At 32.0% G+C, this 24,417-nt stretch overlaps 4 protein-coding genes across 7 annotated transcripts; 3 read left to right on the top strand and 1 right to left on the bottom strand.

The window, feature by feature from the left end:
- The first annotated feature begins 417 nt into the window (after positions 1–417).
- Positions 418–2,487, top strand: LOC18587074 (proline-rich family protein). The gene is made up of 3 exons (XM_007010736.3): positions 418–770; positions 1,488–1,622; positions 1,935–2,487. Exons 1-3 carry the CDS (start codon positions 600–602, stop codon positions 2,295–2,297), a joined length of 669 nt encoding a protein of 222 aa, XP_007010798.2. The 5' UTR covers positions 418–599; the 3' UTR covers positions 2,298–2,487.
- Positions 2,488–2,751: 264 nt separating this feature from the next.
- LOC18587073 (putative choline kinase 2) lies at positions 2,752–9,341 on the bottom strand. Of its 4 annotated transcripts, none has more exons than XR_001929910.2 (9): positions 9,071–9,341; positions 7,918–8,342; positions 7,303–7,424; positions 6,989–7,184; positions 5,600–5,717; positions 5,464–5,511; positions 4,897–4,997; positions 3,991–4,153; positions 2,752–3,113 (listed from the first exon to the last, which is right to left on the bottom strand). XR_001929910.2 is itself a non-coding variant. In XM_018129432.2 (9 exons), exons 2-8 carry the CDS (start codon positions 8,257–8,259, stop codon positions 4,055–4,057), a joined length of 1,026 nt encoding a protein of 341 aa, XP_017984921.2. In that variant the 5' UTR covers positions 8,260–8,342; positions 9,071–9,341; the 3' UTR covers positions 2,752–3,113; positions 4,023–4,054. The 4 variants fall into 4 exon arrangements, 3 of the variants coding, with proteins under 3 accessions (XP_017984921.2, XP_007010794.3, XP_007010793.3); XM_018129432.2 differs by having other exon boundaries at positions 4,023–4,153; XM_007010732.3 differs by having other exon boundaries at positions 4,036–4,153.
- A 1,181-nt stretch (positions 9,342–10,522) lies between these two features.
- On the top strand, positions 10,523–11,306 carry LOC108663824 (RING/U-box superfamily protein). Its single transcript, XM_018129635.2, has one exon. The coding sequence runs from the start codon at positions 10,662–10,664 to the stop codon at positions 11,217–11,219; it is 558 nt and encodes a 185-aa protein (XP_017985124.2). The 5' UTR covers positions 10,523–10,661; the 3' UTR covers positions 11,220–11,306.
- Positions 11,307–21,520: 10,214 nt separating this feature from the next.
- LOC148760467 (strigolactones hydrolase CXE15-like) lies at positions 21,521–23,210 on the top strand. The gene has a single exon (XM_088810562.1). It carries the CDS (start codon positions 21,731–21,733, stop codon positions 22,736–22,738), a length of 1,008 nt encoding a protein of 335 aa, XP_088666688.1. The 5' UTR covers positions 21,521–21,730; the 3' UTR covers positions 22,739–23,210.
- Positions 23,211–24,417: the final 1,207 nt, after the last annotated feature.

The following is a 24,417-nucleotide window of genomic DNA, read 5'->3' as shown; positions in this document are numbered from 1 at the left end:
TGGCCCTTACAATTTTTTTTATTTTATGGTAATATAATTTTCAAATAATTTATTTCTATATGAACTAAATTTTAATTTTAATTCACATCAATTTTATTATTAAAAAAATATCCTTAGATAAATTTACGTACATCATTTCTTCTTTTTGTAGAACCAAATAATCTCACTCGTGTTGTAATTTTGAATTTAAAAATGACTAAAATTGTCACTCATTAATATTTCTCTTATATTAATACATAATTTTCTTAAATTTTTTGAATTCCCAAATCCTCATATTAATAAAATTGAAGTATATTTTAATTTTTTTCAAAAAAAGAAAAAGTTACGGATTTGTTAGGCCCAATCCCATGATTGTAGAGTGGAGAGCCCAATCCTGACTATAAGTATTGAAAGATATTTATTGGGAGCAAGCCATGCTAAACCAGAGGCAACAGTATGGACAGGCAAAATGGTTAAAATCCCACCACAGAATACCCATCATCACCACACAAAAACCTTGGCAACAGCAACAACAACCCAGAAAAAACCATTAAAGCAAACAATCTCTTGCTCACCTCTCTCTCTCTCCATTTCCAGCAAGAATACCCAAGACACAGAACATGGCATGTGCATCACAGGCAATGATATCAGCCAACAGTTGTGCGTTCACTTCACCAAAATTGTTTAAGAAATGCTACGAACTCAACAACAAGACAAGCTTCTTCACTGTTAGAGCTTCCTCTGATGATTCTGATGACTGTAATGAAGAAGAATGTGCTCCTGATAAGGAGGTAAATTGGCCCTGTTTATCAATCTTCTTTAATTTTTTCCTTCTTGCATGCCTTTTAGGTCATATTTGCTTGCTTGTCAGTTGTCTTGTCTATGTTTAGCCATTGCAAATGCATATGTCTGTCTGTTTATATACATGTATGCAAGTATATATGTGGTTGGCTTGGTACGGTAGTAGCTTTTCCTTCTGGAACTTTTCCTCATGATAATGGTCAACAGCTTATGGTCTCAAAAGGTAAGAGATAGGTTTAAAGAAAAGGGAAAGCTATTTTCTTAATATGTTGGTGTTCAAAGCTGAGATTGATGGGAATAAGAATATTTGTGTTGCTTGATGTTGTTGTCATAGGTTGTAAGCATTAAGATATAGTCTCAGCAGCAGGGGCAAATCCAGGAATTTTTCTAAATATTGTAATAACTAAAATAATAATAATAATTAAAAAAATTTGGGAGTTCCTTAGTGACATTAATTATATAAAACTCTAGTATAAACAATATAATTAGTAGGGGATTTTGGAATTTGACATATCAGTGACACTACTTGTATCAAGCCAGATCCGACCCTGCTCAACAGTGAAAGATTTGTTCTTCTGAGAAACATCAAACTCTCTGAAAACTTGTGAACTTTGCAAGTATATTTTGATACAATTTACAAAGCAACTGATATATATTTATCTTAGTTATAGTACAATTGGTACTTACTACTAAGCTTTTGAAAACAGGTTGGGAAGGTGAGTGTGGAATGGTTGGCAGGGGACAAGACTAAAGTGGTTGGGACATATCCACCTCGCAGAAGGGGTTGGACTGGCTATGTTGAGAAGGACACTGCTGGGCAGACCAATATCTATTCAGTTGAGGTTAGTACATTCACATCTTTTCCAATCCCATGTTAACAGCTGCACTGAGTCTTTCTTTACCTGTTTTCTCTGAATGTAACCCTGCTTCTTGAAGCCTCAAGTCCTAAATCCTCTAGCTTTCTTTGTCCCACTATTTACTTCCCAAAGTTCACCCTGAACCAGCTCTCTGCTGCTCCACCCTCCTTTTCCCCCAAGTTGGTCTGTTTACCTTCATCCCTCAACCAAACTTACACTGCTTCTGTTGTGTTTTTCTTCCCTCACCTTCGTGTCTCTTAGACCACTGCTAATATAAATGAATTTTAATGTACCCAGCCTGCAGTTTATATAGCAGAAAGTGCAATAAGCTCAGGAGTTGCAGGTTCTTCTGCCGATGGAGCCAAGAGTACATTAGCCATCAATGCAGGAATTGCCCTTGTCTTTGTTGCTGCAGCTTCAGCTGTAGTCCTCCAAGTTGGCAGGAATTCACCTCAGGTTAAGACGGCTGAATATACAGGGCCGGCACTTAGTTACTACATAAACAAGTTTAAGCCACCGGAAATTATCCAGGCTGCGGCTCCAAGTCTGACTGAATCTCCCTCATCCGTGCTACCGGAAAGCTCTGCTCCTGAAGTTTCACAGGTTGAGGTTCAATCCGCACTTCCACCAGAATCTTCTAGTCCGAGCACTAATTCATAGGCAAATTTTGGACAAATTTCTTGTAATTTTTAAAATTTATTTGTCTATATACAGCTCCTGTATGCTACTACTGTGATAGTTGAAATACAGTTGAGCATAACTTCGAGGATATACATGGAATAGCCACAATATTTCTAAGGGTATATGGTATTGTTTTCTAATGCATTAGCCATCTGTGATGGTTTTCTGACTTTGATAAAGGAAAGTCTCCTGCTAAGTTCTGTCTTCTTTCACTTTTTCTTCTTCAAAGAGGAAGGCATTTCAGTTTAACTGTCCCCAGGACCAAAACTTGACTCTTTCAATTTTCCAAGGTCCATCTTAAGCCAGCTATATTATTTATCTCAAACAACTTATACGTGATAGGAACACTGCCTAAGCATACTACGCATCATCTAGGAAACACTTCGACGATCAAACGTACGAGGCGATCAAGTTTCAAGTAGGAAAAACTCAGTTAACAACAAAAGAATGAATTCAATTTATAACAAATGTCAAACCCTAAGTAGCTAAAACTTCAACTACTGCCTCGCCAACTAAATGAAAATGGGCACCATGACAGGATCTTTTGGAAGTATTATTACACATAGCTCAAAACAAATGAATGATTCAAGGATTATATCACTGTTTTTATTTGCCATCATTTCATCCCTCCACTGAGATTCACCTAATTACAAATTATTAGTTTCGGGATTCAGTATCCACAATCTAATGAAACCGAGAAATATTGGAAACTAGTCTGTCTTCCTTGACCAAGCCTAAATATTTGCTTGAACAGACCAACTTGTTCCTTTGTCCTTTCAGTTTTTCTATGCTCACCTACAAAAACAATATTCCTGTCATTTCATGCCATACAACAAGATAACGAAAGGAGCATGACTAGCACAATCACACACCTCCTTAATCACGAAAGGATTACGCTTAAAATAAGCATACATAGTGAACCTACAAGCCTGCAGCATACATAAAATGAAACATAATCAAGGAATGAGACATGTTGCGGCACTTTATTCCTTTCACTTTTTAGCTTTCATTTATTAATCACATGTTAAAAATTCAGTCCACTTCATCAAGAATTGGCTCATTCAAAATGCCAAGTTCCAAGATCAGATCCATGGAAACTATTACACATCTGATACAAGGCTTCTAACAGGATCAAACAAATCTAAGTCTTCTACCGTCTATTATCTAAATTTCATCTATTGATTGCCCTCCAGATTTTCCTTGAAAATGTCTATAAAAGAATAGTTGAGTTCACACAACAAAAGTCCCTTCACCTTCACAATGCTTTAATGCTAGAGTCTCCCCATTCAAACCCAAGAGAAAGGGAGATAATCAATTTCAAGAATGTCATCCCCCAGACAAACATCTCTTCAAAGATCAAGTATACAACAAAAAACAATATCATCTGTTTTTGTTTTTAATCACAACACATAATAAACAAATCACTTGTGGCCACAAACCAGACGCAGATAGGAGATTGTAATATCCTCAAATTATTTTTGGAAATATCACCCAAAATAAAAACCCCAAAGTAGAAAAACAGTACATATGAGCATTCATGATAAGAACATATATCGTGAAAAGAATAACAAATATGTGATGTGGCTTCTGAAATAAATCATAATTGCTAAATGCCCCAAAATAATTCTATCAAGATTTATTTAACTAAATATCCCCTACAAACAGTTCATACCTACGGTGTACTAAGGAGAAAGGATAACAAACCATGTACCATTACCAACATTTATGGTGGGGGCTCAAGAAGAGCCCAACAGCTCAGGCCTCTGCATCCAATACTGCTGAAACCTCTGCTTAGCATACTCCTTGTAGTCAAAGTCAATTTCATTCACATGTTCCTGAGGAGGATATATGGTACAATATCATACAAGCAAGCTCAGAAAGAAGGAAATTGCAAGCCAGTGCCATTATCTAATGGCATCTCTTCTCTCCTTCACAATCAAGCACAAGTTGAAACATCTATATTGTTGGTCCCTCTTGGGTCAATGACTACATTTACCAAGAAAAAATGGTGATCTTTTTTTCTTTATAAGAGGAAGAGGGAGAGAGAGAGAGAGAGAGATTTAGGCAGGTAGAAGGTAGATTAGGAGATTATTAAATTTCAAACTAGGAGGAAGATTTGACATTTAAACCTCTAACAACTTCAAGTATAGCCTGTTTATGGCAGGTTCCATGTGCTCAGCTTGACATAATTCATAATAGCATAATCGCAAAACAAGAGAGAGAACCGGAAGATGTAAGACTGGACGCAAAGAGAGAAAGGCTGTACTAGTGAAGAAATGAATAACCTTAAAAAAGGTTAATTGTAAAATTTTGTACCACCCATATCCCAATTTTGAATGCCCTCTTCAAAAAAATAAAGGATCTAATAGACTTATAATAATTTATTAAAACTTTCATTATTTCATTTAAAAAAATTTAGTTTAGAAAAAAGTATAAACCTAGATAGCAGCCACTCAAATACTACTTTGAGAGGGACCATAACAAGGTCAAAATTGCTCAGCCCTCTATCTCATCATCAAATGATTTTGAAAATGGTAATGTTACAATAATGGAGCCAACATGAGCGGGTGGAAATTACCGATATTATTCCCCATAAGCCCCAAGTGAGATGACTTGCTAGAGTAAACTTCTCGACATCTTTAAGCAGCTGGTCCACTTCAGTGTCTCTGGGTTCCTTACCTGCCATAAAAGACAGATAATATTATGGGATGCTGACAATAGAACAAATTCAGAGTTATATTGTCAGTTGAAGTTCAATTACCTAAATAGAAACACAGTATATCGGTTCTACAACTGCACTAACTTTTTAAAAAAAAATGTGTTATATTAGTCCTTGACAAGTGTAGAAAGGGGACAAAGACCTTATACCACTTTACAAAACATAAACTAAATTAGATGCAGAATTGAACAACAATAGATGGCTACACACAAATGCAGCTAGGCTATTCAATCTTGCAGAAGACTAAGATAGGAATTTTAAAAAATGCTGGGCTGATTGTCCTCCATGTACAAGGGGTACTACTCTTCAGATTTTACTTTTACAAGTGTGTGCCTACATATGATATCTATAAAAGAGCTATTCAAACTAGCCACCATTTGAACAATGGAAAACTCACACAATATCTTACATGCAATAAACAAATACCTGAAGAGTGCAGGTATATACGCAGAAATCTTAAGCGCTCTCCCCAACCTATACAAGCCATGCCAAGAAATTCTTATCGTTCAGGGGATAAAAAGCAATTTTTCTTTCAAAGGAAAATTGATATCAAAAGGTTTACCTGGATATTTACTATAATCCATAATATGGGGCATTTCTGTATGATAGTCAGCAGCCATCTCACAAAAGTGGTTTGCAATATCATAGGCAACAGGATTGTAACTTGCATACTCGTAATCCTATAAAAGCAGGCAGCCAATCAGCCTCCAAAGAACTGAAATTAGATATTTGGCATTTTGAAAAAAAAAATGGTTACAGAGAAAAGAATGCATATTCAAGATCATAAGAAATTTCTATTAATCACTAATTACTTAGACATCTTTCTGCTGGATTAGTTACATGCAAGCACAACGTACCCTCTGCATGCATAAATAAGGCCTTAGTCAACAACATTCATTATCAAGCTTAATATAATTCATGATCATATATAAAGCAAACACAAATTCTAAAGTTAAATATAATTCAATTTTAAAAGGACACTATGAGATACATGACTGCATTTCTTTTTTTTTTTTCTTCTAATGTTCAATATTGAAGAAAGTTAGGATCTTTAAAAGTAAAAGTGTACAAGACAGCCCACAGCCAAAATCATGGAAAGAAACTTTGTTGAGGTGTGACTTAGAGAACTCAAATTAGCACATTAAAAAGCTCAAAACTTAGCAAACAAAGCATTTAAATTATATGATGAATTAACCATAGCTTAATACATGTATATAATGGTCAAACGCAAATATTCTTCCATGACAGATAATCTTGTGCGCTTCCCACAGGATTAAAAGTTGTGGTCTTAATAGAAATACAATTTAGGTAAGTCATAAACCTAGTTCCATATTAAGGAATAAAAATAAGGAAATGATATATGGAAGTTCCCTCTGGTGCTATGCCTGATACATTATCTTCATCAAACCTCAGTCAATGAGAAATCCATGAGATCACAGGACACCCATCAATGTCCTAGATGTCATTCAACCAGGCAGAATCACAACTCTACTTGGACACCATGCAGACATTATCAAATGCATAATATGAGAACAAAGATGCTGTAGACACATTCATACATAAAGAGTGATATTGCTAACATGATAAAAAAAAAAAAAAAAAAGGACTACAATAAATGCATCAATTTGTTCTATCTTGCACCAACTTGCTCCCAAACAGGCACGGACAGGGTTCAGGAATTAGGAACTAAGAATATCACTAATGCAACCACAAGAACAACTAACAATTTTATTCCTACTAGCACAGCTGTTAGTCTTTGGCTATTGTTTGATTTCGAGCCCAATACCCAGCTTGGTCAAAGGATTAACTGTTGTCCTCCCATCTGAAAAATGCAATTCATAACCTGGCCTACAACTCGACCTTGTCTAGAACTTTCCCACTAATTAGGAGCTATGCAAAAATTACTTGAAGAAAATCATATATTAAGCAATCCAGTTTGAGAGAAACTCACAATAATGGTTATTGATTTAGTCTCTTCGTCGATCATAATGTTACCATATTGTAAATCATTGTGGCAGAAACCTATGTGTTGATGGCACCCTGAGAGTTTCTTTTCTAACATTGAGATTTCCTCCTCAATAACTTCCAAGCGAAAGGCTTTAGCTTCTTCCAGAGGGCAGACTCTCCTGGCCGCATTTAGCCAATTTCTGAAACAATCAGAAGTAATTTATTTATCCACTGGTAAAAAATTACAAACTAATAAATTAGGCAATAGATATGGCCTCCATAATATTTAGCAAATTCACAAAGAAATATTAAACATACTGCAATCTATCCCATAGCCAAACTTTCTTTGGACCAGGCATGTCTAGTTCATGGAACTCCCTCAATTTAGCTGCTATTAGAGCTGATACATTTGGATCACGCAAATCAGATGCAGATAGTGTCTGAAAGTCAATATGCAAGAAAGCAAATATCAGTACACATTTGACAATTCTGATGACTAAATGAGTAAATGATCCCTCCAGGTTGTTGAGAAGAGAGAGAGTATATATTAATTACAATTGTTAATGGAAAAAAAAAAACATAAGACAAAGAAGTGATTCGCATTGTAATCCTAAATCTTGATGTTTTTAATAAGCAAAACACCATACAAACATGAACAAGTAATGTCCTTAGTGGATATAGATGACTAAAAGTCATTTAAAAGATCATCTATCTTAACGATGGTGATGATATGTTGCAAGTCAATCTCATAACGGAGGTGGACGGGTAGTGAACCATTGTGTAAATCAAATACTACAATGTAAAATAGTTAAACTAGCAGCTTGAAGCCCTTCATGCGCATAGTCATTTTAAACAGAATAAATATCGCTTCATGTTCATATCTAAAATAAAGAATATGAGAGAAGGGATGGGAGGGAGCAAATTCAAAAGTACCCGTGCACGGATGAACTCTTCAATTCGCCCATTTGGGAACCATCCAAGCAAACAAGGTCCTTGCCCATGTTTCGACATAAACTCAAAAGTACGGATCTCATTGTCCCGGTCAAAAAACACCTCCACACCCTCACCATAAATCCTAACTAAAACCTTTCGTGACACTTCATCTGTCCTGGTTGGCCATTTTATTTGGAAGACCTGATTGGTCATCGCACCTTTAAGAGGGATCACCTGCAAAGCTTTTGAGTCCACCACATCATCCCAATCAGAAGCCAACAATTGTAGAGCATCCTTTACTTCCCGTGGCAACCTGTTCTCTTTATTAGTTGAGGCACCCATAACAACACACCCACGAAATCTCCACAGAACCTATGCTCAAGTTTATTGATGAAATCAAATTTATCACTGACGAAATAACTAGCCTGGAGAGTAAAAAAAATAAAAAATAAAAAATCAATACATATATAATTACAGATTCATGTTATGATAATGCAAATTCAAGAACAAGAATTGTATTGCATGACTATAACCAGTATGAAGGTAGTCTAAAAACCAATAACAGCAGCTCAAAATGACCCAAAATTCACAAACAATTGCAAGGAATTCAAAAAATTCACCATTAATAAGAAAATGATCCAAACAAGTATAGTCTAAACCAATATCATTGTTGAATATAATAGATAGAAGAGAGAAACAATCCAAGAAAACAAGTAGTTAACAGACTGCAGGACACAGTTAAGATGATTGAAAACTAAGAAAGGCTAATAAATTGCAAGTTGAAAGCACGATTTAGATACGAAAGCAAACATGAATTACACATTAAAAATACAATGTTTTCTTGTATAACAAAATGCATAATGACAATTATTTATATGATTTTTCATTTTATCATTTCCTTTTGCACAAAATGGATAGCCATCAAGCAAAAGAGAAATTGAGAGAAAATCTGAAAAAACAGATTGAATTATAAGAATGTTATGATTATTCAATTGAAAAATATTTAAATTAATTAGAATCATTAATCTTGAAAATAAAACAATTAAACATATTGACAACTCAGAATTCAAAGGATTAATCCAAAACAAATAAATAAATAAATTCAATCTAAGAATAACAAGACAATAAATAAACGCAGCGAATCGATGCTCACCTGAACCAATAATAAAAAAAAAAGAATTATTCTCTATGAATGGGAAGAAGGTGATTTTCTGATCTTAAGGGGAACCGTAGGGAACCGGACGGAAAACGAATCGAGGCCGTTGGATTTTCTGGAGATGTATTTCTGTTGTTTTTCGATGTACGAGGCGCCTTTCTACATTGAATTATTTATTTATTTATTTAAAAACAATCCATCTCTCTCCTGGAAGTGAGCGAATCTATCTGGAAAAGTGACTTGTGCTACAAACTGAGTGGGCGTTCCGCGTTCAGGTGCTAAATTTAGAATAATTTTAAATTATTTTAAATTTTGTGTAAAAATATAATCATTTGAAATATTTTAAATATAAATCACTTTTGATCGAATTTTTTTAAGCTCAAGTTTTTTAATTTGCTAACAAATTTAAATACAATCGAATTTTTTAAGGTTCGAGATTTTAATTTTTTTTAATCAATTTAAATGTTGTCAGGATTCCAACTTTTTTAGATTCAAGTTAATTTTGTCAATCACCTGCAACTCTTACAAAATCTAGGTCATTGCAAGTATATTGCCCCTATTACTATTACATGCATGTTCGAATAAAAGATCCATGCATACTAGGGATGTAAATGAGTTGCTTGTTGGGATGAAAATGGGTTACTATTATTATATAGATATTTATAAGTATTCATGTCTTTATCAGGTTGGGTATTTTATATTCGGTTACACAATGAATTTGGACAATGATTTTTTGGTAACGTTTCAACAATTGCCATCGATGCTGCTAGTAACCCTCGAAGTCAAGATTTCGAGGAGGATGATAAGTGCATCTAACCATCAAGATTAAGGGATGGGCTAATTTGGACAATATTTTTAATACCCTAAATTTAAACTTATTATAAATATATATAATATTTCGAAAATTTATAATTTATAAGATACAAACTTTTTATCCTCTTTACCTTCAATACAATTTTTGTCATTTTAACTAACGTCCTTTTTTTTTATAAATTAATAAATAAAACATTAATCTTTTATATAGTTTTTAGTTATTTAAATGATTGTTTGAGTTATTTAATCAAGTATTTAATAAATTTAAATAATTAATAGATAATGTTATATTATTAGAATTTGATTTTAAATATTATTTTATGACTTTACTCTAGTTTTAATAAAATTCACAAATTTGAAGTAGAGTATTTTAAAAATCGAATACTCTATTCGTTTTCATCCTTATCTTTCGCTCTATGCCTATTATATCTTGCCACAATCCATTATTTGTCTTCGCTATATTTTATTATTTTGAAAATCAATATTCTAATTTCCATCTTGGGCATCCAAGAATATTCAAACTAGTATATTCTTAGGGGTAAATATCAAATCATTTAATGGGCATTGTTGTAATTTAATGACATCGAAACATTAACTGCAAGTCCAAATCTCGTATTTAATATTTTCCCGCGGACCACGGCGTGTCTTAGCCCACTGCCCGCCTGTCCTCACCATTTTAGCTCACACTTCAAGCTGCCTTAGTTCACACTTCTTGTTTCCCTTCTGCAGCAGATCTCTTCCCCTTTTTCCTCTCCCTCTCTCTCTACAAGTATATATGTCTACGGCCGACCCGCCGGCTTCCACCACCGGAGTCGGCCTTGGTTATGGCATAGCCATTGCAGTAAGCATCCTTGTACTCATCTCCACCATCATGCTCGCTTCCTACGCTTGCGTAAGAGTTAAAGCTAGTGGCAGTAATCGTACTAGCAGTGGCAGCAGCGGCAGCAGTAATGGTAGCAGGAATACCAACGACAATAGCAATGGGATGACCCAGCGACCAGTTATGGACGAGAATGACACGGTTATAGTGGTTTTGGGCCTCGATGGGCCCATGATCGAGTCCTACCCGAAGATTGTTCTCGGCGAAAGCCGTCGTCTGCCTAGGCCCAACAACGGCCCATGCTCCATCTGCTTGTCGGAGTATCAACCCAAGGATACCGTACGGTGCATCCCAGATTGCCGTCATTGTTTCCATGTCGATTGTATTGATGAATGGTTGCGGATGAGTGCCACGTGTCCTTTGTGTAGGAATTCCCCAGCTCCTTCTCAAGGTCCCACACCTTCTGCCACCCCTTTGTCGGAGCTGGTGCCTCTCGCCTTCCGTGGCAGGTGATTTTGTAGTAATACATACCTTTTTTTTTATTTCAAAAATTTTAGTATGTGTTATCATTATGAATAAACTATTGCTCAATTAATGGCTTAGATTTGATTTTTTTTCTTAATAAAATACAATTATCGAAAAAAAGAATTCATTCAAATATAATTTTTTGAATAAAAATATACTGTGACGTACGTTTTATCATTGAATTAGTACTCAAATGCGATTTAAAAATCATTTAAACGACTGACATTTCCATTAAAAGAAAGTACTATTTCCTAAATTAAGATAAGAATGAATGAGCATGAGTTGAAGTGAATGGAGTAGGTACCCAAATTTGGGGTAAAGGCACTAAAAATTCAAAAGGTTGGGAGTTATTTAATTATTAATCTCCTAAACTTCTAAAATGGTGGGGTCCAAATTGATTTATGTGCATTTAATTTTACAAGAAAACAATAAAAAAATACAGTATTTAATACAATTAGTGGTCCATGGTAGTGAGAACCAAGAAAGGGTGATTATGGGCACTGATAATAGATAAAGTGCTCTCAAAGTCTTAAATTGCATTGAAGTTTGCCACTAATTTGTTTTTGTTGGCTGGTTTAGATTATATGATTAAACTTCTTTTGCACCCAAATCCCATTGCAAGTGGCCCCTCGTGATTTCGTTACATTTAGGGATATAAACGGATTGACTATTATATAAGTATATGTGGGTACTCAACTTGATAAAATAGGGTTTGAATACTCTATTTTTAATTATGAAGAGAATTCGGATAAGGATTTTAATACATGATTCGAGTTTGGATAGGTTTCGAGTATCATTTTTAAGATACTTTAAACTCGAATCCAATTATACACATATATATTAATATTATATACAACTAGGTTGGTGCCCGTAGCTACGTTACGAAAAAAATCACAAGAAATATTAATTATGTTAGAGTGAATTTCTATTTGGTACCTTTAAAAAAGCTTGTAGAGAAGGTAATATTGTATTAGTCAACTGCATGAATGTTCGATTTTTACTAATTGAAGAAAAAATAAATTGGTATTAATTTAAAATAATTATTTACTCTGATTTCGATTACCGAAAACTTGCACCTATATATATGATTATAAAACAGTAAAATATTAAAAAATGAGAGAGTATATAACATGTACTATTGGTAGATTAAGATAAACAGTTGTACAATATAAGGTAACTGTATAATATAAATATCCTATCAATATAAAATAATTACTAATTTCTAATAATATATCTTTTATATATAAAATGAATGACTAAAGGTTGTCAAATTTAGTTGATTTATTTGTTCAATGATACTATGTGCTATGTATATTAAGAAATGAATAAACCTTATTGACTTTTTTATTTTGTTCAATGAATTGGATGAATATTTATTAGAATTTAAACATTTATGTATAAAAGAGATATCTAAATACTATGGATTCAGGTTCATGCATAATAAGAGAACATAAACAGAAAATAATATTAAATTACAATTGATAAATATTAAATGAATCTATATTCTAAACATTAAAAATTAAAAATTATTGTTTTCAAGTTCTTTTTACTAAAATAAATAAAAATAAAAAAAACATTTCAAATGTAAAAAAACAACGTAACTTTGACATAAGGTATAAAAAAATTAATTCAATTGAGAATGACAATCAATTGACCTAATTAGTTATCCTATTTAAAACATAATTTATCCAAAAAAAGACGATAGTCCTATCAAAGATTATTAGATGTATAATAAACTATTAAGAAATGATAAAGTATATAACTTATACTATTAACAGATTAAAATAAACAGTTGTAGAATATAAGGCAACAGTATAATGTAAAGATTCTATCAATATAAAGTAGTTAGTAATTTCTAGTATTTATGTTTTGACTTCAGAACACCCGCAACATGCTAAACCCATTGTTGCTGGCCTTAAAATCTTAGGCTTAGTAATGCTTTGTCTCCTTGCAAGTTGATAAAAAGTTCTTAATGTGATAATTAGATCTCCTTGCAGATTATATACTTGTCTCTTGCAATTACCTATAACTATTAGCTGAGTAAAGAGTTAATTGTTCTTTAATTATATGCCCTCCCACCTCCACCTCTAAAAAAGAGTTAATTGATTTATTTATTCAATGATGACTATGTGCCATGTATATTGAGAAATGAGTAGGCCTTTTTGATTTTTTTATTTTGTTTAATGAATTGGATGGATGTTTATTAAAATTTAAAAATTCATGTACAAAAGAGATGTCTATATACTATAGATTCAGGTTGATGCAGAATAAGAGAATATAGACAAAAAATAATATTAAATTTCAATTGATAAATATTAAATAAATCTATCTTATAAGTATTAAAAATTAGAAATTATTGTTTTCAAATATTTTTTACTAAAATAAATAAAAGAAAAAAAGAAAAGAAACCGTTTAAATGTCAAAAACAATGTAGTTTTGACATAAGGTGTAAAAAATTAATTTAATTAAGAATGACAAATGTCAATCTATTGACCCAATCAATTATCTTACTTTTATATAATGAATTGGATGGATATTTATTGAAATTTAAATGTTTAAGTATAAAAGAGATATCTATTTACTATAGATTCAGGTTCATGTAAAATAAGAAAATATAGATAAAAAATAATATTAAATTGTAACTGATAAAGATTAAATGAATCTATCTTCTAAGTATTAAAAGTTAGAAATTATTAAAAGTAAAAAAAAAAAAACCCTTCAAATGTCAAAAACAATATAGTTTTGACATAAAGTGTAAAAAAAATTAATTTAATTAAGAATGACAAATGTCAATCAATTGACCCAATCAATTATCTTACTTTTATATAATGAATTGGATGGATATTTATTGTGTCACGATCCGAAACTCCCATCGAGCTCATGACAACCGCCGCGACGTCTCGATCGACATTCATTATCCAGAATGTCAACCGAAACCCCGCAAGGCTTTAATATCAGCTTCTCATTTCCCCTGTGGGTAACTGTTTTCAAATACCACATTCTAAAAGATTTTAAACTGTTTTCAACTTAAACAAATAAAATAATAATTTTCGTCTCACAAGGGTATTTTGATCATTTATCCCAAAAATCTCAAAATCATCTAAAAATATAGTATGTAAGTGGAAAACACATATTTCATAATCAAAAATAATTTTGGATGTCTAAAACATTCGTTTAAAATAGAATTATGATTGTTATAATAAAATAAAAATATTAAATAAAATATTCAATTTTCACATAAAACGATATTTTAAGAACACTGCATAAATAATTTTTATAGCGTAAAAGCAAAATAAATTCTTACATGTCGTAATACAGATAACCAAAGTATAGAATTTAATTTACAGTGACACGTGGGCCCACGAATAACTAAAAGTATCAAAAGAAATGAACCTACAGTCTTTGGATGTGGCAAGTTCAACTGTAATCCTCATCGATATCAGTTATCTACAATATATTCTGAGCCTGAAATGGGTGAAAATGAGGGTGGTGAGATTATAAAATCCCAGTGAGTAAACAAACATTACTCAAAATATCTAAAATCGAGTAAAAGGAGAGTATTAAAACATATCATCAAACTGTAATTTATCATCTTTCAACTTATTTCAACCAAATGAAATCAATTTATTTAAAGCAAGTAATCAGTATGGCTTATGAATTTCTTAAAAAGCTTGGCTCATGCCAAAAATTATTATCATACTCAGTTATCTGGGATACCTTGGCCGAGGGCTATCCCAACTGAGTCCGCCAAGGCTATTAGAAAGTCGTGTTTTTATTTTAAAAATATAGTCGTTCCTTGACGTTGGTCGAGTTCTCCTTCACGTGGTGGTTTTGCGTGAAGTGAACTTTAAAGTTATACCTTGAGAGTTACCCTACTCGTCTCTTCAACCGAGGTAAAAATATAACAGGATTCCATTCCCCTCTAATAGGGCTAGTCCACAGAACTCAGCCCACTACAGCAGGTCAAACCCACCATATAATAAAATTTTGACAACATGATAGGGCTAATATATTACTACCCAGCCTGTAAGGGTAAAATAAAGCAATTCATACAATTCATAAAAAAAACAGCCCAGCCAGTCATACCAATACAATAACATAAGCCATTAATTCAATTTTAAATTTACAACATATCAGTGGTCTCCAATTACTCTATTTTCAAAATCGTTATTTCGTTTTAAGACAATTTATAAAATATTTTCATTTAAACTCATTTTCATAAAATTCACCAAAACCGAATAAAAACATACTTTAGATAATTAAAGTGATGGTAAGGTTACTCACCGTGTCTAGAGTGGGGATTTTCGAAACACTCAGACTACTGGTCCTCAGATACAATTCCCTTGCCTTTATCGGAAGACTCACCACATTGACACAGTACAAAATCGAGAAATTCACCACATTGGTACTAAATTGAAATTAAACTAATTTAGACTACTAATGCTTGATATGGAATGCAAAAAGGTCTAAATTTTTGCCTAAATGCGGTGTTAGCCTATTTCGGTCTTTTAGGCGATAAATCGATATACATGTCCGTTTAAACTCCAAATTAATTTTTTTCAGTTTCTATACCTCAATTGCACCCAAATTGACTTAATGTCCCTCAGTGTGGTGCAAATTATCAGTCTCGATAGCAAATTACGAAAATAGCCTTAGTGGGTAAAATTTTATATTTTTGCTCCGAAAATTCTCATTATTTTTCTAGGCTCATAATTCATCATTATTCATCATAATTCCTCAAATAAACATCAAGATCAGCAGCCAATATTCCCCTAGAAAATTCGGCATAATGGGTTTCAATGGGAGAAAATTATATCTCTAGCTTATTTTTGCTATATTTCAATATAACTTAACTAAAATCACTTAATTCAATTAAAATCAACCAAAAATCAAGCTCAAAACTCATCCATGGAGGTTTGGACAGCATGGGTGTCCATACCCACTTTCTAATTTTGCATGAAAATGAGAAAAAAATGCACGGGTAGTGAAAATCACAAGGAAAATCAATGAAATTTACCTTTTCAATGCTTGATTTCTTGATTTCTCTTGATTTTCCCCAAATTTTCAGGTAGGGTTCTTATTTGTTTTTTTCCCCCTTTTCTCCCCTGGTTTGGACAGCTGAAGAAGATGAGAATTCTGGAATTTTTACCTTTTTAAAGGCTAAAATAATATAATATTATTTTATTTATTTTTTTAATATTTTATTAATTCCTTAAATTCTAGCCATCCATTTGTTTCCAAATTTTTACCATACACTTGTCCCACATATCCATAGCTTAGATAAAATTCTCAGACTTATCCAAAGTCTTGGTGGAGTAATTTTTGAAATTTACACTTTTGCCCCCGTAAAAGTAAAAAATTACATTTTTACCCCAAAAACTGAAAAATTGCCCATAAACATATTTTTCATCCCTTATACTCATACCATTCTACAATTTGTCAAATTTGATCTAAATTCTCTCAAAATCTCAAATTTTATCTGCATGTGGTAAAATTACGATTTTGCCCCTACACTCTAGAAATCACCGAAATTAAACTTTTTCACTGCCAAACCCTCAAATTATACTCCAATAAGTCAAATGGGGCCAAAAAAATTTTTTCTAAAAATTCCCATTGTGTCCCTAAGTGGCAAATGATCATTTTGCCCCTAGATAGTGAAAATTTTGGTGTGACTCCAAATTTATTTTCGAACTCCAAATCGATTTTCGAACTCCAAATCACCATATTAAACCATTTTGGGACTTTAATATTGTTAATTTCATTTTAAATTCTCTATTTGATCTAGTTCGAGGCTTAAATTAACTTAATTGTACCATTTGGTACATTGTCGTCTTTTAACGATTTTTCTTTCGGGGCTTTCCAAGTATGCAAGCATATTGTCAATCATATGAATGACATGGAAAGTATTTTATAAGGTCGGGCTTGACATATTGAAATTTAAACATTTAAGTATAAAAGATATATCTATTTACTCTAGATTCAAGTTCATGAAGAATAAAAAATAATATTAAATTGTAACTGATAAATATTAAATGAATCTATCTTCTAAGTATTAAAAGTTAGAAATTATTGTTTTTAAGTTTTTTTATTAAAATAAATAAAAGTAAAAAAAAACCCCTTCAAATGTTAAAAACAACTTATTTTTTACATAAGGTGTAAAAAAAATTAATTCAATTAAAAACGAAAAGTTAAAAAAATAAAAGGAGTTCTAATTGAATGACACTTGACATTCAATTGAAGACTCAATCGAAACAAATTGAAAGAAATTGAAACATCCTACTTTTATATATATTATAGATATTTCAAAATTTTGTAATTTGTGAGATTCAAACCTTTATCTTTCTTAACTTTAACACACCATTGAATCGTTGTTTAAGTTATTTTAATCAAGTATTTAATGGATTTAGGTAATTAGCGAATAATGCTATATTATTAGGGTTCAGTTTTGGATAATATTTTACGATTTTATTTAAATTTTCATAAAGTTTAAGTAATTTTTTAATTAAACAGATTTGAGATTGGTACCTCAAAAAAAGCAAGTAACCTACTCATTTACATCCATAATTACATTCAATATATAAGTACCATTTCTTATCTTTTTGCTAAGATTAAGAAGTACAATTGCAGTATATATAAAATTATTATTTTATATATATATGTTTTTTGTTAATATCAATAATTTATTGTTTAATGTAAATGAGATAATTTTTAAATCATAAAATATACTCAAAAATATAAATTTATGTTAAAGAAAGATAAATAATTTTATAAGGAATATATTTTGATGCATATGAAGATCCGTTGAGCCTTGATGAATTACACAAAAATAAAATTCTTTTTTATTTTATAAATCTCACTTTAAAAAAAAATTAACTCTAAATTTGAATATTGAATCCTAATCGTTGCGCTATCCCCTTAGAAACCATTTTATGTGAAATTGTTTCTTAGGAGATAAATTCTAATGATTATTTAAATAGTTTTACACTTCAATTTTCTTACGTTTTGTAAAATATAAGTTTTTTTAAGAAAATATTTGAAGAGGAAAGATGATAAATTTTTTTAATCATCTTTCTCTCTTAATCTTTTTCCCACAAAATGACATACATTATTCTAAATTATAATCTTTTCGTTAAGAATTTAGGCAAAAGAAAAGAAAGAAAAATGGAAGATTGATGAAAACAAAAAAAAAAAGAGTTTAAATTTCCTTTTATCACAACATTAGACATAATCAATCTACTAAAAAAACCCTCAACCATTATTTTTCAATTTTTTATTCATTTACCAATATTATTTAAATTGATTATATGAAAGAAACAATAATCAAAATAATTTATTTTCATTCATTTTTTTATTTCATATATGCCTACTTATATATACCATAATTGATATATATTTGCCTACTTAATCAAAAACCCAAACCATGAGTTGTAAAATATATTTTTGTACGCATTTTATTTTATATACTGAAGTAATCATATAATTATATTCTCCTTTTTTTTTACAAATTTATTTTTATTTTTTTTCCTTTTTCCTATTTTTTGTTCTTTCCATTCTTTTCTTTCCTTTTTCTTTCTTTTTTCCTCATTCCTCCTTTTACCAATGGTAAATCAATAAAAGCAATCCGACGCCTTCAAGCACTAGATTGAGCCCTTTCTCTCGGTCCTCCTCCTTAAATGTATCCATAGATCGGGTCGAGACTATTGAGCTTGAGTCGGTCCACCCATTTATCTATTATTTTATTATTAAAATTACAAAAATATTTTTATATTAATATTGTATATTTTAAATATATTTTAAAATTTAAATTAAATAAAAAATATATTATTGATTAATATAATCATCTAATTCGATTAGACTTGAGCTCGAGCCTAAAAGTAATCGAGCTCGCCAGCCTCGACAGGTAAATCTAACCCTTGGACACCTCCATAGTCTCCTCTTTCTTTTTCTCCTTCCTCCTTGAGCCCTCCATTCCTCCTACACCACCCCTTTCTCCCTCCATCGCTTCCTCTGAAATTTAAAGATTAATATCATGTTAACCATCTTTTTGTTTTAATTTCCCCTTAAAAATTTTTTGATAAAAATAAAGTACTAAAAATAATCGACTTGACAAGTTTTAGTTCATCATGTTTTTGATAATTTAACGCATGTCATAACCTTAAAATAGGTGCGTTTAGTTAATATCAAGTGTAAGTGTCAACAATATTAGTGTGGTTGGTAGGATTCCATTAATTAAAAGCCTGAAAAGATATAAAGAATGTTTGGCATGGTGTAGATACTAGATTTTGGTTAATACTGGTACTTTAAAGAATTACGTTACAATATAATGTTGATAGAAAACAACCAGAACAAGTGAAGTGCTACTTCACGCAGAATAAGTAAAACAAGTAGAACACTACTCCATATGAACAATTAATGCAAGTAGAACAACTACTTCGAATAGAATAACCATTTCACTTGGATGACAGTGAAAGCAACTCGGAATAAGTGGCAGGATTCATGGGTTACTTTCACCTTGGGATGTTCTAGAGAGTTTGGCTTGGTGGCTTAGATATGGAGATAGTTAAGAGGTATTCTTCTTAACCCTTTCCTGAAGTACAAGTGTTTCACCCTCTTACCTTGTTCTCGTATACTTATTCTCGTACAGCTTATTCTCTTGTACCTATTCTTGTACACCTCTTCTCTATTACCTTTACTTGAGAACAAGTCTTACTACATCCAATTACAGTAACGGTTACTTACATTCATATTCTTCATAATAATGTCATTTATTAGGCGCATTAAAGCCTATTCTTATGTAACCGTCACTTTTAGCACTATATATAGAGCCTCACAATTCATTTGGGAGCACTCTTCTCTCTCCCTCCAAGCTAACACATTTTTAACTTGAGAGCTTCTCTCTCTAAATTCTCTCTCTAATTATCTTGTACTTTCTAAGTCTTTTTAAAACTCTACTTATTGTCTTCCACCTGCCACAGCACTTAGTACGTCAGGAGCTGCTTCAATCTTCCTCTCTGCTGCCTCTGACACATCATTTTACTTGTTTGCAACGCTTCCTCTCCCTATCATAAGAACCCCCTTTACACATGGCAAACTCGAATAAGTGTGGGATGAAACTTGAGTTGGGGAATTAAGCTAGTGGGTGGCTTGGACCTTCATGGCCTTTTTCTTTGGTTGTTGGTGTGAGTGGGAGGGGGTGTGTAGCCTCTCTTTTGAGGTGGGCTTCTTTCTTTGGTGTTTGTTACTACTATTTTTGTTCTTTCTTTCCTTTTGGGTTTATTATATTTGGATTAATCAATCATTTGAAAGGGTGAATTTCACTTTAAGAATTAGTGTATTGTATTGGTTTGGTTAGTCTTTGGATTTTCCATTTTCATTTGAGAGTAGGACCTGATATAATGCATTAACAGGACAAGAGGTGACAATTGGACGGGTCAGATTCGAGTTTATGTTACATCATTTTCTTGTGTTTCAATGTGTTTTTTGGCCATGTAAAAGGGGAACCAAATGGGTCCACACATGCAATTATTCATCTGGATTTTTAAGCTAAATGATTTACTTCTTGATTGATGAACATGAGGCTGAGAGGAGAACTTTTATTTTATTTTTTTTCTATAGATATATATAAAGTGAAATTTTATTTATTTAGTTAAAAAAAAAAGGATTATCAATAACAAACAACCAATACTCGGTAGAACTTGCATCCAAATATTAGCACAATAAAAACTTGAACAAATAGCTGGATATGGAAGATAAATACTTTTAAAAAAATTTAAATTATTTTTTAAAAAATTCAAATCAATTATTATTTATTTATTATATTTAATTAAATTTTTATATTTTTATTTTAAACCTTGCACGGTTGCATCACTAAACTAATACATGATCTTTTCATAATAATGAGATTTTATCAGTTCCTTTAAAATAGGGTTTTTTTACACAAAAAAGAACATCACAATTCAAATTTAAAATCTCCTCTTAATTTCACTCAATCCTTATTATTTAATTTAAGCTTAATTATCAACAAAAAGGAAAATTATTCATCCATAATATTTTGAGGTTATTCAAAATTTATTCATCCATTGACACGTCACTAAAATATATGTGGATGAAATTTGTCGCGCTGAGCTTAAGTGAGCATACATATACGTAACAGATTTTGCACATACTCTAATGACATATCGATAAATAGATAAATTAGAAACAAATATAAAAAAAATCGTAAATAAATATAGTATGAAAAAAACATCATGAAAAAAATATTAAAATTTAACCCAAACAAAAATAATTATATAAGATGGAAAGGATAACAAAATATCATAACATGGAGCTAGATTCTAGACATGAAAGGAGAGGAATTGAAAAAGGGCTGCCCTGCCCATTCCACCACTTGCACGTGGCAATCAAAAAAAGAGCGTCCCAGAACACAACCAAGTTAAGATAAAGCAGAATTATGGAGCAGACCAACCTAAAACGCAACCAAGCTGAGACAAAGCAGAATTATGGTGCAAGAGAAGAAGCTAGTTGATGAGGTGTCGGGTTGGCTAAGAGCCTACGACGATGGCTCAGTTGACCGGACGTTCACAGGTCCACCTGAGGTGAAGTTCATGGCAGAAGCAGTGCCACCCCATGAAGAATTTATTGAAGGTGTAGCCACTAGTGATGTGACTATTGATTCCAATTCAGGTCTTAGAGTTCGAATCTATTTGCCGGAGCAAATTCCCACTGCCAAAACTAAGTTGCCTATCATGCTTCATTTCCATGGGGGCGGTTTTTGCATCAGCCAAGCTGATTGGTATACGTACTATCACATTTACACCAGGCTAGCACGATCTCTTCCGGCCATTTGTGTGTCGGTTTACCTCAGGCTTGCACCAGAGAACAGGCTTCCAGCTGCCTGTGATGATGGCTACGCTGCTCTCCTCTGGCTCAGGTCGTTGGCCAAAAGTGAGTCGCATGAGTCCTGGCTTAATGATCATGCAGATTTCAACAACGTTTTTCTCATTGGGGATAGCACGGGAGGGAACATAGTGCATCAAGTGGCTGCTCGCGCTGGGAACTTGGATTTGAGCCCATTAAGGCTAGCGGGCGGGATCCTAATCCACCCAGGTTTTGTTAGGGCGGAGCGGAGCAAGTCGGAGTTGGAGCAACCCGAATCACCTTTCTTAACCTTAGACATGGTGGACAAGTTTTTGGCCATGGCTTTGCCTCTTGGAAGCAGCAAGAACCATCCGATCACTTGCCCGATGGGGCCTGTAGCCCAACCAATGGAGAGTCTAAATTTGCCACCGTTTTTGTTGTGTGTGGCTGAGATGGAGTTTATGAAGGACACAGAGATGGAATACTATGAGGCCATGAAAAAGGCTGAGAAAGAAGTGGAGTTGTTGATCAGCCCTGGAATGGGTCACAGTTTTTACCTCAACAAGATTGCTGTGGACATGGATCCAAACTCTGCTGCCCAAACTACTAGCCTTATCGCAGGGATCAAAGAGTTCGTCGACAAGAACTAAATTTGTCTTTTTCCCCTTGTTACAATCATTTACTTACTTTATGAATAGAGTTTTTTTCAAAAATATCTCTGGATGTTTTTGAAAATAATTTTTTTTATAATTTTAATTATTTTTATAAAAAAATTAGTTTTGAATAAAATTACTTTCAATGAAATTGATCCATATGTCAACTCATATTCCTTAAGCTTTTTTTACTACATCATTCATTTCTAAAGTATTTCTTATAAAAATTTTTTTTTAAGTATTTTGAGTATTTTAAAGTAATTTTTGACATACGAAGAAAATTTTTTTAAGCGTTTTTAGCTTTTTAAGCATTTTAGAGTAATTTTTAATATATAAAGAAAATTTTTTGAGCATTTTGGGTACTTTTTGTCAAGTAAACACATTTGTTGAGTATGTTGTTAAATGAAATATAGTATATTGTTTAAAATTATTGATTTTGTTAAATAGAATTTGTAGTTTTTACGCATTACGTAATCGATTTTTAAGTATTACGTGACTAATTTTTTAGTATTACGTTGCTAATTTTTAAGCATTACGTGATTAATTTTTAAGTATTGTATGACTAATTTTTAAGTATTGCGTAACTAGTTAATTTAACATTACGTGATTGGTTGATAAGCATTGCGTAATTAGTTTTTAAACATTGTGTGACTTAGGCATCGCTTAAAAATTAGTCACGCAATACCTACAACTCAGTCACGCAATACCTAAAAATCAGAGACGCATTGATTAAGTCACGCAATGTTTAAAAATCAATCCCGTAATACTTAAAAACTAGTGACATAATACTTAAAAATTAGTAATGTAATACTTATTAACTAATTGATTTGTTTGTTCGCAGTTAGGTTTAAGTTGTCATAATCATATAGTGTTCTAATTTATAGATACGTCTAATCAATTTTTATCCCTCAACTTAGAGTTTCTATAAATATAAATCAATAAATCTAAAAACCTAAAACATATATCTTGATGTCATCTTTACTCTTTGGGATAGTGTGAAAAAGTTGAATAACGAGATAAACAGTATTTGATAAAAGAGAAAAATCAAGATTTAATTTTAAAATTTTTATTTAAATGACGAGATAGAGAAATTTAAAATTATTTTAATTTATCTGAATTTATTTAAAAAATATTGTTGTCAAGTTATATTAAAAATTGATTAAAAATAATTAAAATTATAATAAAAATATTTTTAAATTGAGCTTATGAAAAAGATTATTTTTTATCAAATTTTCTTTTAAATAAGATGCACTAAGTTTTTTACTATTTTTTGAAAGATAATATTATGTTAAATATATATTTTTTCTGTTACATTTTTTAATTTAACATCTAATAAATGAATTGTGTAATGAAATGAAAAATTGGAAGTTGCCTTGCCTTTGCCGCCACTTTCACGAGGCATTGAGAAGAGGGTCCCCCCCACTATGGAAAATACAAGAAGTATCCTTCGCAGCTCGTTTTTTAATTCCTTAATTGGACTGAAGGAAGCAGCCGACAACTTTCCACACCTTTTACTCGTTTGCCTCCCGTCCCCATCGTCTAGCTAGTCCTTTCCCACATTTTCCTTCAACCCCCTAAGATTAGGACTCTCTCCTCTGCTCCTCTTACATGGACAAAGTTGTCAATTTTCTTTATTTAAATATATATATGAATATTTATATATTTATATGTGGAAA

Source organism: Theobroma cacao, chromosome 10, assembly GCF_053813885.1.
Source record: "Theobroma cacao isolate CCN51 chromosome 10, ASM5381388v1, whole genome shotgun sequence".
In the NCBI taxonomy this organism is placed as follows: domain Eukaryota; kingdom Viridiplantae; phylum Streptophyta; class Magnoliopsida; order Malvales; family Malvaceae; genus Theobroma; species Theobroma cacao.
Note: the sequence above shows the minus strand (reverse complement) of the source record. Positions and strands in the feature narration are given on the sequence as shown.

Bases quoted from the DNA above. Each gene is read 5' to 3' on its own strand.
- LOC18587073 (XM_018129432.2), bottom strand. From the start codon at position 8,259: ATGGGTGCCTCAACTAATAAAGAGAACAGGTTGCCACGGGAAGTAAAG. The intron at 7,425-7,917 runs GTACTTTTGAAT...ATTGACTTTCAG, and splicing joins AAGAGTTCATCCGTGCACGG to ACACTATCTGCATCTGATTT. The intron at 4,154-4,896 runs GTAATTTCCACC...TATCCTCCTCAG, and splicing joins GCTTATGGGGAATAATATCG to GAACATGTGAATGAAATTGA.
- LOC148760467 (XM_088810562.1), top strand. From the start codon at position 21,731: ATGGTGCAAGAGAAGAAGCTAGTTGATGAGGTGTCGGGTTGGCTAAGA.
- LOC108663824 (XM_018129635.2), top strand. From the start codon at position 10,662: ATGTCTACGGCCGACCCGCCGGCTTCCACCACCGGAGTCGGCCTTGGT.
- LOC18587074 (XM_007010736.3), top strand. From the start codon at position 600: ATGGCATGTGCATCACAGGCAATGATATCAGCCAACAGTTGTGCGTTC. The intron at 771-1,487 runs GTAAATTGGCCC...TTTTGAAAACAG, and splicing joins AATGTGCTCCTGATAAGGAG to GTTGGGAAGGTGAGTGTGGA. The intron at 1,623-1,934 runs GTTAGTACATTC...TAATGTACCCAG, and splicing joins CCAATATCTATTCAGTTGAG to CCTGCAGTTTATATAGCAGA.